Source organism: Haliaeetus leucocephalus, unplaced genomic scaffold (genome assembly GCF_000737465.1).
Source record: "Haliaeetus leucocephalus isolate CR32 unplaced genomic scaffold, Haliaeetus_leucocephalus-4.0 Scaffold200, whole genome shotgun sequence".
NCBI lineage: Eukaryota > Metazoa > Chordata > Aves > Accipitriformes > Accipitridae > Haliaeetus > Haliaeetus leucocephalus.
The window spans coordinates 456,380-470,686 of NW_010972636.1; the positions used below are offsets into that span (position 1 = coordinate 456,380).

General features: G+C 41.2%; 1 protein-coding gene across 4 annotated transcripts in view; it reads left to right on the forward strand.

Annotated features, from left to right (window-relative positions):
* BRSK2 (BR serine/threonine kinase 2) overlaps positions 1 to 14,307 on the forward strand; it is a 325,351-nt gene that overhangs the window by 281,404 nt on the left and 29,640 nt on the right. For all 4 annotated transcript variants that reach the window (XM_010565996.1, XM_010566000.1, XM_010565997.1 and 1 more), the window contains exons 13-15: positions 6,447 to 6,507; positions 10,822 to 11,029; positions 12,168 to 12,216. In XM_010565996.1, the coding sequence (XP_010564298.1) occupies positions 6,447 to 6,507; positions 10,822 to 11,029; positions 12,168 to 12,216 (318 nt within the window). The remainder of the gene's footprint in view (positions 1 to 6,446; positions 6,508 to 10,821; positions 11,030 to 12,167; positions 12,217 to 14,307) is intronic.

Below are 14,307 nucleotides of genomic sequence, written 5' to 3' on the forward strand. Positions count from 1 at the left end.
ATGACTAATAAGCCAGTATCAAAGCAGATTCACAGCTTGAGCTACAATCTTGTACCCTGGGCTCCCAAGCTGGCTCAGAAATGCATGCTTTAATAACCAATATGTTTCACAGTTCATTCATGGCAAAAAAAGTACTTCTTACCAGGCCAGCTTGGGGGACAGAGGGACACTACACTGAGCAAACTGGGGAAAAAAAGAACAATTTCCTTGATAATAGACTGATATAACTGTGCCTTATGTAAGAGGCAGAAAAGAAATGCAGCATGAAGTATGAACCCCATTGCTCTGCTGACTGCTTTAATTGGGATTTGGCTGGGAATTTTTTTTTCTACAGCCCTAGTATGTCCCTCTCCATATTCCCCAGTGCCAGAATTGGATGTGTCTGCAATATTGTGAGCAGGACAAAAGTTAATTTCTGGTGAATGAAACTGTCCCCCTAGTGTTCCTGGTCTCTGAAGACATAGGCACCAGTGGCAATAATTATGACCGTTCAGTTCTCCGAACAGTATTTCACTCTGCTTTTCCTACTCTTCTCTCCACCTGCCTCCACATCCCTCTCTCTTTCCTTCTCTCTCTCCCTCTCTCTTCATTTTCCCTTTCCGAGGATGGCGAGTGCTGATCCATTGGGGTAAGCTCTAGTTTTGGATTATTCCTGTTGCGGGACCTGTTGTATCTTGTAGAGAAACTTTTCATTTGCACTTTACAAATACAATACACGCTGATACACTTCAGTGAATGAGGCTTTACAGCAGGGAGAGAGAGAGAGAGAGAGATGTGGGAAGAAGCATTTTTGGTGCTTTGTGTGTGTTTGTGTGCTTTTATGTTGGAGTCACACTCCATATAATTTACTTTTGGGTTCTTTTTTATTCTCGTTTGTCTCTATGTTTCAATGTCTGTGGGCACAGAGAACTATCCTCAATGTGCAGGCACCAGGACACCTTCTGAGAATGAACCCCCTTCTCCATTTAGTGCTTTTTGTATCTGTTTGGTACCCTCCAGTTAATTTTGATCCTAATTTATCCTTTTTTCTTCTTTTTTTTAAGATGAAGCTGAATCCCATCCGTGTTATTAAAAAAATGCTGTGTATTCCCTCTCTTTTTAGTATATGTTTTCTTAAGAAGTGAACAGATGGCCTTAGAGACAGATATATCTTCAAAGCTCTTTATTTTCAATAAAGAGGATATAGGTACAACTAAGAATGCAAATTAAATTTCCATTTATAAATACTTAACAGAAGGAGAATATTTTATTAATAAATGATTTAATAAAAACATTGTAATAGATCATGACAGACTACAGCAAAAGCTTATTGAGAGGTTACATATTGAGAAAGCTAATTAGCACCAGTAACATTTACTTCTCATGTTTGTAGCATGCTTTACTATTTATTAATTCTTTCTAAACCATTTATAAATGGAACTTTAGTATAATTGGCCAATTAAGGAAGGTGGTGCTGTTCAACATCACCCTCTGTATGCGCTGAAAGGAAGAAGAGGTGTGTTACCAACACCTGAGGTCCTTTCTCTGTACTCTTTGTAAGGCTTCATCTTACAAGCGGTTATTACCATGAGTAGACCTTGTGACTTAAGCATAAGTATTCCCAGTAAGAGCTGTTATAGTTAGTATTATTTGCACGGTTGGGACTGTAAGACAGTGGAGCATCACAGGTGTTCTATTCATATTCCCTCAATCAGGGAGCAAGGAAGCACAGTTTGTATCTTTTGGATACCCAAGAGTAATAGTGATGAAATGTTGTAACACACAATGCCTGACTGCTCACCTATTGCACATTAATTCAGGTCATTTTCAGGGGTCTCTTACCCTGAAATACAGTTTAGAATTTTTTGGTTTTATTTGAGTGAGCAAGCAAAGAGGAGTATCAAATTCCACCCAATTTATGCTTAAAGTAAATAAGAGGTTGGCTGGATATTTTGGGAATGACTTTCAAAACTACACATAGAATCAAACCAATTCAAAATTTCTAAGGCATTTCACCCAGGGACACAAGTCTGATGCATTACTGCACGCTGCATGCATGCTGCAGGCTCCCCTTCTTGGAAGCATGGCTCCAGCTTGACCAGCTAAGAGGCTGTATTCAGCATCCTGGTAAAACTGTGCTATGAAAGCAAGTTCTACTGGGACTGCAACAAGGTACCAAACTCCCTTCTGATTGTAAGAAAAATTTCTGTGAGGTGGTTATTCAAAGAAGAAACAAATGCCGAATCTGGGCCAAATGTTTAATGCTGGCTATGAAGCCTTTGCACTCTGCTGGTGTGTACTAGCAGATGCACTGTTTAAAGCACTTGAAAATTAATCTGAGTGAAGGGCTATATAGAGGTTCTCTATACATGTGCTATATGTGTAGTACAGTTACCAGGCCAGCTGCGCTTTTCCTCCTTCTAGTTCTCTCTGCCTACACTTCAGCAGTGTGAGGCTTTAGCCCTTCACCTCTTACAGCTCTCAAGAAATTCTACAGTTTGCTGAAACCAGCTGGAAACTGGATTCCAGCTCCTCAGTTTCACCAGTAAGAGATCACTGGTCTAACATGAATTGGGCCTCGCATGGCTTCCCCTTTGACAGCAGCTGGCTAAAATGAGTAAAAAATTACTTTAAAACACAGGGCCTTCTAACTTTGATACTGTGAAGTATCAAATAGGTTGAATAAGGTATAAAATCATCACATCTACAAACTATGGCCCACACATGCACATTTCGTTTCAGTCCTTGGCCTCTCTCTTTCATAGCTCAGACATCTCCAGATTATTGTCAGTCTATGAGATAGGAGGAATAGCCTGCAATGGTCTCAGTGCCCACCTTATGTTTTAGAGTGCCTTCTGCATCTTCCCCGTCCTAAACCATAAGGTCTAGCTCCCTTATGTTTTTTTTTAATTCTTCCCTCCAGGCTTGGCAAAACAACTATGTCACTTTGGGAGGGACTAAAGAGTCTCTTCTTGGGTCTTTAAATCTGGCGATTGTGTTTGAGGGAATGCTCTTTATCTGAGCAACTGCATTAACTTTTCTGCTTGTATTTTAACAACTTTTTGTTGGCTTCCATTGAGTTAGTGCCCAAGCATACAGCAATGCAAAACAGAGCAAAATGAGTCACACACAATGTTCGTAGTTTCCTAGATTGTTGCATTTAGTATTAAGTTATTGGAATAATCACAGATTTAATAATTCCAATGACATTTAGTGCCTGTAGAGACTCTTAGGAAGTCAACTCACTAATAGATATTTCCCACTAAATGAACTTAGTTCACAGCCATAGAGATAAGATGATGTCATATTTTTCTCCTCTTTCCATACATATGATCATCCAGGGTCTGCCATAGTAATGTGCTGCCTGTAGGGCCTCATACTTTCATTTTCTGGTGAGAGGGATAAAAATTTAAATTCATTCTGTTCTTTCATTACAGCATTTCAGCATAATGCAACATTTTCATTACTTTCTTTTGGCTCTGTCCCAGTTCTGTCCACCTGACTCTGAGATACAGGAGCAGTGCATGTGGGGTTTTTTTAAAAAACTGAATTCTAGCATTCCCAGCTAAGATGATCTTGATGGGAGGGACAAATCTGTCATTTTTGCTTGTTAGCATTTTTGGACTGGAGTATAGAACCTGCCACTGTACTGAGTTTTTATAGCCAGCTTGGGAACTATGTCCCATTTGTAAAGGTAAATTATGAGAGATTTATTGAATTGAAGAAGATGCAAGGAAGATTTCCTCAGCCTGGGTGTCATATCCCATACCAGCACTCTCTGGTAAAGGGGAAAAGTTTTGAAAATGTACAGCTCTCTTTTCACCCCAGCACTTAAAATTAACCCAGGATTCTTCAAACTCTTTCCACTGCTCCTATATACAATTTCCAGTGTGGACAAACTAAAACTTGCTATAGGGCCTACTTTACTTCTTAAGTATTTTGCATGTCAATCAGCAGTAGAAATAAAGCTTGTTCGATACCAATCATGTGGATACTGAATGCATTTCCAGGAGGATTTCACACTAACTCTCTCTTCTGTCCCCTACCTCAGGCTCCTAGGCTGGATGAAAACACAGTACACAACAGCTCTTTTTCAAATATTGCTTCCAATAAGGAACTGGGAGTTGGGAGGTGGGGCCAGCTGTGTTTTGTCCTCCGTGCGTGTGATCATTTTTGTAAAAAAATAGGAGGCAATGGGGTTGGGAGGGGAGAATTAAGGGCTGTTGGAAACACCTGATTGCAAAAAGGAAATAGCAGATTGGAACTTTTAATCAAGTATCCTGGAATTCAGGTGAGTGTCAGAGAGGACTTTCCCACCACTATTAACAGTTGGTGGGAACATCTCCTAGTGGGAGTTTAACTCCTAAGTAGGTGCTTAACTGCATCTCTGGGCACCTAAATGCTTTCCACATTTGTCCAAGACAATCTATAGGCTCCTCTTGTAATTTATGGTTTGGAAGAAGCTTTTCCTGATGACGCATACAAGGAAGATTTTAACTAAATGGACTTCCCATGTGCATGACACATCTGTGTTGCACTCAGCTACTTCAGTTATAGGAGAGGCACATACAATAGCCTTTCAAAAGTGGAGCGGATGGTTCTCCCCTTAAAATTGCTTTGCATAAACCTTTATGAGTGCCCCAGTTCTGGATGGTACAAATTCAGGTTTAATCTAGTGCAAAAGAATGCCAGACTGAGCTTCTGGTTTTTGATTGCTGCACCATGATGGGCAGACTGCAGTAGGGTACAAGGAAAAACGTAAGTAAGTGGGGAGTTTCTGCATAGAATGAGTGCCACAGATTTTCATGGTGCAAATTTAGATTTAACCTGGCAAAAAAGCATGCTGAGGCTGGGCTTCTGGGTTTCACCTACTTACTGCGATGGACAAACTGCAATGAGATACAAAGAAAGCCATCAGTGAGTAGTTTCTGCAGAGGATACAAATAGAGAGAACAGGACTGGACATTGTGTTCAGTTGTAGCTTACTCTTTCCTTGGAAGTATTTCCTCTTTTGCAGTTCACATATTTTTTAATAATTCTACTAGTCAAATTTATTTAGTAATATATGTCTGGGAGACCATTCTAGAAAACAGGTTTTTTGGTTTTATTCTTCTATAACAGTAGGAGAGAGTAAACTGAGACAGTTTATGGTCTAAATTTGTTTTATGTTTTCTTACATAGAAGCTGACATTAACTATCTGACCTGTATCAATTGTAAATGTGTGTACACCCACACGTAGACATGTATGTATATACATATGCACATGCACTCTGTTTTCCAAGCATCTACAGGATTTCACCTTTTCATGTTTGTTACCTGAAGGCAAGTAATTGCTTTCATGGCTCTTACTGTAGGTGAAACATTGCTAGGTTTGCTATATTGACATGTTGCATGGTGGTTGTTGAACAGCTAGGTTCTTAGCCAAGTCCTCACCTATAAGATGTTTCAGTCTCCAAGACAACTTTCTATCTAAAAGGAGTAGAAGGCAGTTGCCTCTGGGGCTTACTCATTTACAGTCACATGGAGGGATTTTTTTCCTGCTTGGCAGTCCTCCTCCCAGAAACTTCTGCTGCTGAAATGTTTGTGCATTTGGCCTGTCCGCCCTTTCAGCACATTTAGCATAGCACATTTGTATGTTTTATTGTCTACAGCTGACATTTTTCATAGGTGTCCTTCGCTGGAGGGCATAGGAGCATTACAGTATAGGTGACCTTGTCAGCAAATAGAAGGACAGTTTATTCTCCCTTGCCTGGCCTCTTTTTGAGGGCACCTGGGCTGTCATCTTGATATTAGTAAAGTCATCAACAACAGCAAAACTCATTATCCATAGAGAAGACGTGGCTTGTTTAATGCAACAGCAGGAAATCTTACTGGAGAGCAGAGATGTGAAATCCATCAGTGAGAAGCTGGAAAGAGTTAAGCCAATGTGAGCTTTGATTTCAGTGGGAAGTCATCACATAGGAAACAATTGTGTGCCTGGGTCATGAAGACTTAGGTTTTTTCTTAATATCTGGAAGAATCCCCTACCTGTTTGTGCCTTGTACACACGGTGCTTTTCCATGTTGCTCGTGACAGAGAACATCTCATTCTGTGTCCACCAGCACTGCGCAGAAGAGAATTCTCAGCGCCAACATGAATGTCTTGACAGTCCTTTTTGAATTCAGCAGTTCAGCTTGCACGGGTCAGACGTAGTAGCTTCCATGTGCTTGATGACCAAAAAGAATGTAGCAACTCTCTTAATGAAAAGGGATTATAGTGTCCTCCCTGAACAACAGCATTTCTTTGTTTTGAGGGTGGGACAACTGAAAAATGTGACAGTAGTGAAAGGCAAGAGTCTTGGGCTTTTCCAGTGACAGCCTCCCTCCTCCTCCTCCTCACTTCATGCCTGTGCCTGTGGTGGCTGGTGTTCAGGGTTATTACTCATCCAAGTTTTCTGAGGGCTGTTTTCCTTATTGTGTCCATTCAGGTCTCGGTCAATCAGCGGAGCGTCGTCTGGGCTCTCCACCAGTCCTCTGAGCAGTCCAAGGGTAAGTGGTGCTGCTTCAAGATCTGTTGGTCCAATTCACTCACACATGCTTGATGCTTTTTGACATCTGTTGCTGTAGAGCTGTGGCTCTTAGCTGCGATATTTTGGTTTTCCTTGGCAGCTTGTAAATTTTCATGTGTCATGAGGGAAACGTTATTTAGAAATGCAAGCAGAGAATTTCTCATACATGTTCCCTGCACTGTTAGCAGGGATCTCACTGTGCCCCTGCCCTTTTTCAGTCTCATAAGCATGTAGAATAACGTTGCTATGACTAAACACTGCCATATCGAGCTGAGGTCTGTATACAGCATGGTTTCAGGCCAAATATTGGGAACCATTTCACAGCTACTTTCAATCAGGCCACAGCAGAGCACCAAACCATGCCGGTTACAACCAGCTTGATTTGGTTGGCCTCGGAATAGCTTGTATTAGAAAGTTAGAGAAAATAAATTATACAAATTTGAGGGCTAGCAAATTTAAAAGGAAAGTAAGATGTTGACTAATTAAGATGAGAAAAGAACACTCAAACCCCTACAAATAAGGTACATTCACATGCCCTTATTCAACATATAGTCAACTAAATACTGATACTCAACTAATACTGTTACTCATCTAGTACAAAACATGCTTGATAGTACATCTATTGCAAAGTTATTATGGTTTCGAAGTGCAATGGCAGAGATCTCCCACTCCTCAGTAACTTCTTTAGGGATAAGAGTGAGTATTCCTAGTGTCTGACAAGGTCAGCTTAGTCACTTCAAGACTGCAGCCCTTAAAAAAGTCTAGACCTCATCAAGAAGTCTTTAGGGCTGTGGCAATCCGTGTTACCTAATTGTCTGGCCCAGAGGCTTTGGAGGATTTCTACATACTTTTCAAGACTTCATGAGAAGATGCCATCCCCCATTGGAAATGGATATATTCCATGTGTTAGGGTGTGGATACACCTATGGATCTACTCTCAGGTACATGAAGATAACAGGTATTCCAAGTATTTAAAATTGTAATTCCCCAGTAACATTGTGTGTAATTCTTATGCATGAAGACACAGTTGGGTGTAAGTTTATAGGCTAGTAAAGCTTCCAACTCCTTGCTTGATTGAACTATCTTCTGAAACATATTCTGGGTTCCTACCAATTGTTACCCTGTTTTGCAGCTGGCATAAATGTGTTTGTGGTCTCCTCTGCATCTTTAACGTGCCAGGAACCAGTGAACATCCATTTCCTTGTTTCTGCACTGGGACTCCTGGGTGTCAGTGGAATGAAGCAGAGGTCTGAGAACTCTTATGCCACTGCAAAATGTACTGAAAAAGAGCATGGAAACAGTTTTGTGCACAAAATAAGCATCCGGTGCAGCAAAACTAAATCTTGATCTCATTGCTTGATCTCTTGGCATCAATTTCTGACATCTCAGTAGGACTACATCAAAGAATAAGGATGACAAGATCTGTTCCATAGTTGCTATATCTTACCATTGTACTTAATAGGCAGTTGATTAAATAGTCTTCAAAAGGATTTAGCAACCAGATGGCATTTTCAGCAGATCATAACGATATTAAGGCAGGTCAAATTTGAGGCTTAAAAGGAAATGTTGGAATAAAAATCTTTGGTTTTTTAAACATCCTTACCTATGCTTCTGATAGCACCTTAGATTATTGAAAGAGAACATACTTTAAAAAGCAAATGCACATTTCGCTATATGCACTGCTTAGGTCCAGTCTTATGAGGAATTGAATTCAACAGCAGCTAAGAGTTTTTAAATCTCACAAGGTCTTGCTAATGGTGTTCCCCATTGCACCAGCTGAAATATAGACCTAATCTTGTTCTTTATTTCATTATTATAAATGCGGTAATTAAAGGTGCCCCTTCAGATTCTTAATGGCTTAAGTGGGAGTTGAATTTGACTTTATTTATTTCAGATTTGTTTCTCAAACCCTCATACACGTAAGATATAAAAATTGCAAGGAAGCATTTGTAATCAACACTCTTTGACTTTTACCCATTGGTGTCATTTGCAAATGGTTAATAGGCAGATGCTGATAGTGACTTCCATAAATTAATCACTTTCCTCATCTTTTCCCCTTCCTTTCTCATTGGTGATCAGAATTTACCAACATGGCAGATTTCAGTTTAACTTTACAATCCTAATAACAATACAAATGTTTTGATGTAGTAATTTTTTTTTTATTTTAGTGGCCTAACCCTAAGTTCTTTAAAGTAATTACAAAACTTTGATGCAAACAATTTTAGGAATTAAGTCTTAAATACATTTCTGCATTTTTTAAATGTGGCAACATTGTGCTAATCCATCAAGCCCCAAAAGTAAACTCACTAGTGAGTGTGCTTGCCTGGGACTCAGATTTGAGGCATGATTACGTGTACATGGTGTGTCTGGACAGTACTTGATTACAGCTTTTAGGTGTTAAGAATGGATGATAATAATAACGGTGATAAATAATTTATAGTAGGTAATAATTTATAGAAATCAGAATCTGAGTGCAGACCTGAGCTAAAGATCTTGAGTAGTGATTTCTACTTTTACAATTCTGCTAGTACTTGTAATCTAAGGTGCTAACAGCAATGTTTTGTAAGGACATTCGTTTTGTTTTAAATGTGATTTTTAGCTTGCTAACATCCCTTTAAAAGGCATCTATCCTCCCAAGTCTGTGTATTGCTGTTTGCTGTCGACATATGAATGGTTCCCCAAAATGCCTCTAACATGTATAAATGCTCTTGTTTGGGGGGGAAAAAAATTCATAATCCCATTTTGATAACTCAGTAGTGGATTATGAACTTTGGTTGTCTTTTCTTTTTAATCTGTGTCTTACAAAACAATGACTCACCCCACCCCCTCCATAGAACTGGGACATAATGGCAAATATTGCTGTGACTTTATGACAGAAATTCCGATTATCAAGCCGTTGTTCGCTGCGATGAGGAATGTTGCAAGAGAAGCATAAAGTCTGATGGGAAGTATCATCTCTTCCCAGATAAACAAATTTGCCAGGCCTCTCTGGAGGTTTTGCTGTAGCTGTTTACAAATCAAACACCGACCTGAGTTCATATTTTTCTCGCGGTGGTGTGTACTCTGAAGCCTCGAAGCGAATGCTGAGTTGTTTAACCTTCCAGGCCAGGGGAGGAGAGTGGATGCCCACATGGCATCAGTCTCCCTTTTCCCCCTCTTTCTGCAATGGCTGGCTGCAACCGGGGTGTGCGTTAGCCAGAGTCAGGGGTAAAGAGGAAGAAAAGAGGTTCTGACTGGTGTGTGCAGTAACCTGTGTGTATCGCCTACCACTCCGTATGTATCACACACCTGTTTTGAGTTTCATCTCTCTGCTGGGTTTGCATATGGGCACTTGGAGCTGAAAGAGGTGGTCCCATTCTTGGCACATCTCAATTTGTCTGTGGCTTGAGTGGTTCTTCTTCCCCTTCCTCACCTCCCTACAGCATCGTGCTTCTCTCACTGCAGGGCAATCAGAACAATCCCAGAGAGATGGCATTTCTCTCTTCTTTTTTCTTAGTTACTTTCTTTCATTTTGTTTTTTTTTTACTTTTCCTTTGTTTGACTTTTCTTTCTGTTGTTTTCCTTTGCTGACATGTGGTTGGTTAATATGATGAAGCCTGTTATGACACTGTTGTTCTTGCTGCTGCCGCTGCTGCTGTTGTTGATTATGCTGTGTTCCCAGCTAACTGCATGTCTTTTTTTTGTTTTTTGTTTGTTTGTTCGTTTTTGTTTCTTTGCAAAATCCCTCCCCCCCACTGCCCCTTCACCTCCATCTCTTGTGTCTCCTTGTGACATGGTGCATCTTTGTGACTCGGATGGATTTTATTCTGACTTTCCTTTCTCTGCTCGCCCGCTCTATGCGTATTTCACTGTTTTTGATGTGCATGAACACTCTGCGTCTGTCTCGTAGCCTATCAGAAAGTTCTTCATCCCCCCTCAGACCTCCGACCTCCCTTTCTCTCCCCGACCCCAAGTCTCCTTGGACCCTGATGCTTGTAGGAACGCCTCCAGGCCTGGACATGTACTCCAACCAAAGCCAGCACTTCAGCCCAACCCAAAGACGCAGACTTTGCCATCCAAGAGCAAATTGGCCGAAAAACCACTCCAGTCTACTAAATCCAACCCACTCCCTACCAGCAATACCAACGCCCCCTCTTCCCAGAACACCCCTGTGCAGAATGCTCAGGGCCGCTCGCCTGCTGCCGGCTTTAACCCACAGCTGGCTGTTCCTAAAGTGCAGACCAACCCTATGTCTCCTGTTAGATTGCTCCCTTCTAGTACTGACCCAAGCACCAAATCTATCCCCATCATACAGGTCACCCCTCACCCCTCTCCAAGGGGAAGTCCCCTCCCTACCCCCAAGGGGACACCTGTCCATACGCCAAAGGAGAGCCCAGCAGGCACACCCAACCCAACACCACCATCCAGCCCCAGCATTGGAGGAATGCCATGGAGGACACGGCTCAACTCAATCAAGAATAGTTTCCTGGGGTCTCCTCGCTTCCATCGCCGGAAATTGCAAGGTGAGTACTCACCCAAACATACAGGGTGGTTCTGATTTGGGCAGACATTCAGCAGCAAGTTGATAACTCTCTGTGGCTCTGCAAATTTCATGTACTGAGGACTGAATATCGTTATTGAAAAGGAGAGTGATAGTACCAGCCAGCCCTAACCCAAGGCACATGTGAGCAGGCCCTATCATGCCACTGCACCTGCTCCAACAGCATCTCCTGAGCCCTCTTCACACTCTAGACATACAGGTCTTACTATCCCTGTTGTGGCTCTTAGAACACAAGAAAGTTTTATCTTCAGCTCCCCCACTGATTTTGTCAGCAAACCTAGAACTCTGCCATTTCCCCTGCAGCTGTACTTCGCTGCCTGTCCTTAGCCACAGGCTGAGCCTTCTGCTGAAAAAAGATAGCCCATGGCAGTAGGCTGAAATTGTCCTTCTGAAGTACAGCTTGTGTGATCTTGGTTAATGCTTTTTTTACCTCTGTTGGTAATTGGTGTTAAAATCTCCTTAATACAATCAGTGGTTTCGTATCTGCTGACCTATTTCAGTTTTCAGAGTCTCTAGAGTGTTGAGATGTGCAAAATTTTCTTCTTCGAGCTCCAGGTGGCTTTTTGCATTCAGGCAAAGGGCACCCAAAGTCATATGCATTATCCTCAGATGTCAGCAGCAGCTACCCCAACACCCAGTGGTTTTACAGGGTACTGGGATGTAATCCCATGGGAAAGGAGGAAGAGTTTGAGTTTGAACTGTGATGGTCAGGGACATTGTCTCTGAGATGGTCAGAGAACTGCAGAGAATTGCAGCAGTGCTTGAGCTGAATCCAACTGGGCTTTGAAGCAATCGTAAAGCAATCAAATTGGCATGGTGTTTGGGTCTAAACCAGAAACCACTGAAGCCAGTGCAAGATTATATAATGATTTAAGGAAGGGTAGGGTGAGCCTTGAAATGCAGCACTTGATTAGATACAGTGATCTAGAGACATATGACCAATGTTCAAATGTCAGAAGTAGTCTGCAGAGGCAGTGGGCAAATGCAAGAAGGTATAATGCCAGAGCTGTTTCATTGGTATACAAGCAGAAAACAGAAGTTGTACTGAATCACCAATTTCTTTTCTCCCTCCCTCTCTTTGGCTGTGCGTGCATGGGTAGTACCTACACCAGAGGAGATGTCTAATTTAACCCCGGAATCATCCCCAGAGTAAGTAATTTGCCAGTCCTCTACTTTTTTCCACCACATACCAATGTCATTTCCTTGCCTGAATGTCATAGGCTGACACATTCCTGTTCTGGATCAGTATCTGACTGTAACCTGTTATCCTGTGAGTGGGATAGAGATGTAAAACCATTCTTCTGCTAAGGACCATGGATAAAATCTGTACCTCAGTAATGGCAGTGGGGTCACCAGGTGATGAAACAGTCTCCCAGTGACCACCTCATTTTCTCATGGCTTGCTGAATTTACTGTGTTTGTAACATGTTCCTTCTCTCTTCTTTCATTTGATTGTCAAGCAGATCACTCTTGTGGAGTGGAGAGGATAATCAATGGATTATACTGGCACTAACTATGCACTAAAAAGTCTTCCTCTTAGTACAAGAGAGTTTGCATCCTCAGGATTACATGCAGAAGCGCTGCTAAGATAATTCAGAGGAATCAGTGTCTGCAATAGTAAACGCAGTGTTAATTCTAGGCAGTAGCACTGGGACATGCAGAAGCTGTTTCATATTCACCAGACTCATTCCTAAAAGTCAGCATACATTTCAACCATTTCACTACACAAATGTGCGTCACTGCATGGCAGGTTTGGAAGTCCCTGCCAGAGAGTGCTGCTCCAAACACTTCCTAATATATGCAACAGATGCCAAATTATTCCTTTTTATTTTCACAGCTTGTGTTTGTGCACCCAATGCCCATAGACTTACCCTGCCAACCAAGGCAATTTGGCCTTTTGTCAAGATACTTGTGTGAAATATTCATGAGTCGTAGATGGAAATTTGGGGCCCAAAGTTTTGTAATTGGTGACAATGGTATTGCCTTAACAACTTTCCCCAGACTTGGCATTTATCTGGTATAAGATGGGCACTCTATATCTAATGCTGCAGAATGGAGAGGGATAAAGACTTCAGGAGAGGGAGAAGTAGGGAATAGTAAGGGTTAGTAAAAGAAATCCAGGAAGAAAAGTAGAATAAATTGTGTTTTCAACACTTTTGGAACATTTACTAATAGAGAGGCATGAGAGAATTTCATAAAATGAATGCATCCTAATCAGAGAAATATATGATACTTTTATCTCAAATGTTTTTAAGTACATTAAAGCAGAAAACCTTCAGAATTCAATTTCTTCTCTCCTCTTCTCTTCTCTTCTCTTCATGCATGTGTGTTGGTGGAAGTTTTTCTGTTAATTTATTGCCTTCTCTGCTTCCCACTCACTCTTTAAAAGCTGGTGTAGAGAAGTAGTGCCTGTCATTTGAGGCAGTTTGGATGCAAGTCAAAGCCTAAGGCCCTTTTTTCTTTTTCTGTATAATTGCCAAATTAATGAGTTCAATTGGGCTGCACCCTGCAGTAAACATAATAAAAGTCATAAAAAATAATGAACTGGATTATATTTTAACGATAGATGTCTTGTTGCTCCGTGCCCACTTCCACATGTCTTATTTTTTCTAGTATTTTCTTCCTTTCTGTAAGAAAAAAGATATCCTTATCAAGAGCTGTATTGACCTCATGGGTTGAGCAATAAATACATGTCCTTGCTCTTGTACAGCAATGACTGCCATTCGTATAACAAACCTGATGATTAAGTAATACACTTTGACATGTCTGGGTAATGCTGTTCTTTTTCATATGAAAAGGTCCTAGAAAATGTGTTAGGGTTGACATTTAAAGAGACATAACTCCAGCTGCTTTAAACCTGCAGAGTTCCATTTGCTTGAGTAGAAATGCTGTTATTTATGCCACGCAGGTAAACCTCTGGATCCATGCACTCAGGGACAGATAGGGAAGACAGTGAGGCTCTCCAAAGGGCGATGCAGTCAGACACTCTGAAAGTAGGAAAAGGAACAACATTATAGCAGTGAGAAATTCAGTGTGAAGTAATAAAGCACCAGCCACCATTTTCATGCTAATCTATTTGCTTTTTCATCAACTGGACACCTGATTAGATTCCCTGGAGTAATCTACATACCCAGCCTCCCACACATATCTCCTATCTCCCTCCCCCTTAGGAGGTTTGCCATGACAAGAGAAGATTGTTATTTTTAAGTACATTTTTTACTGCTTACAGCCTGATCTTGTG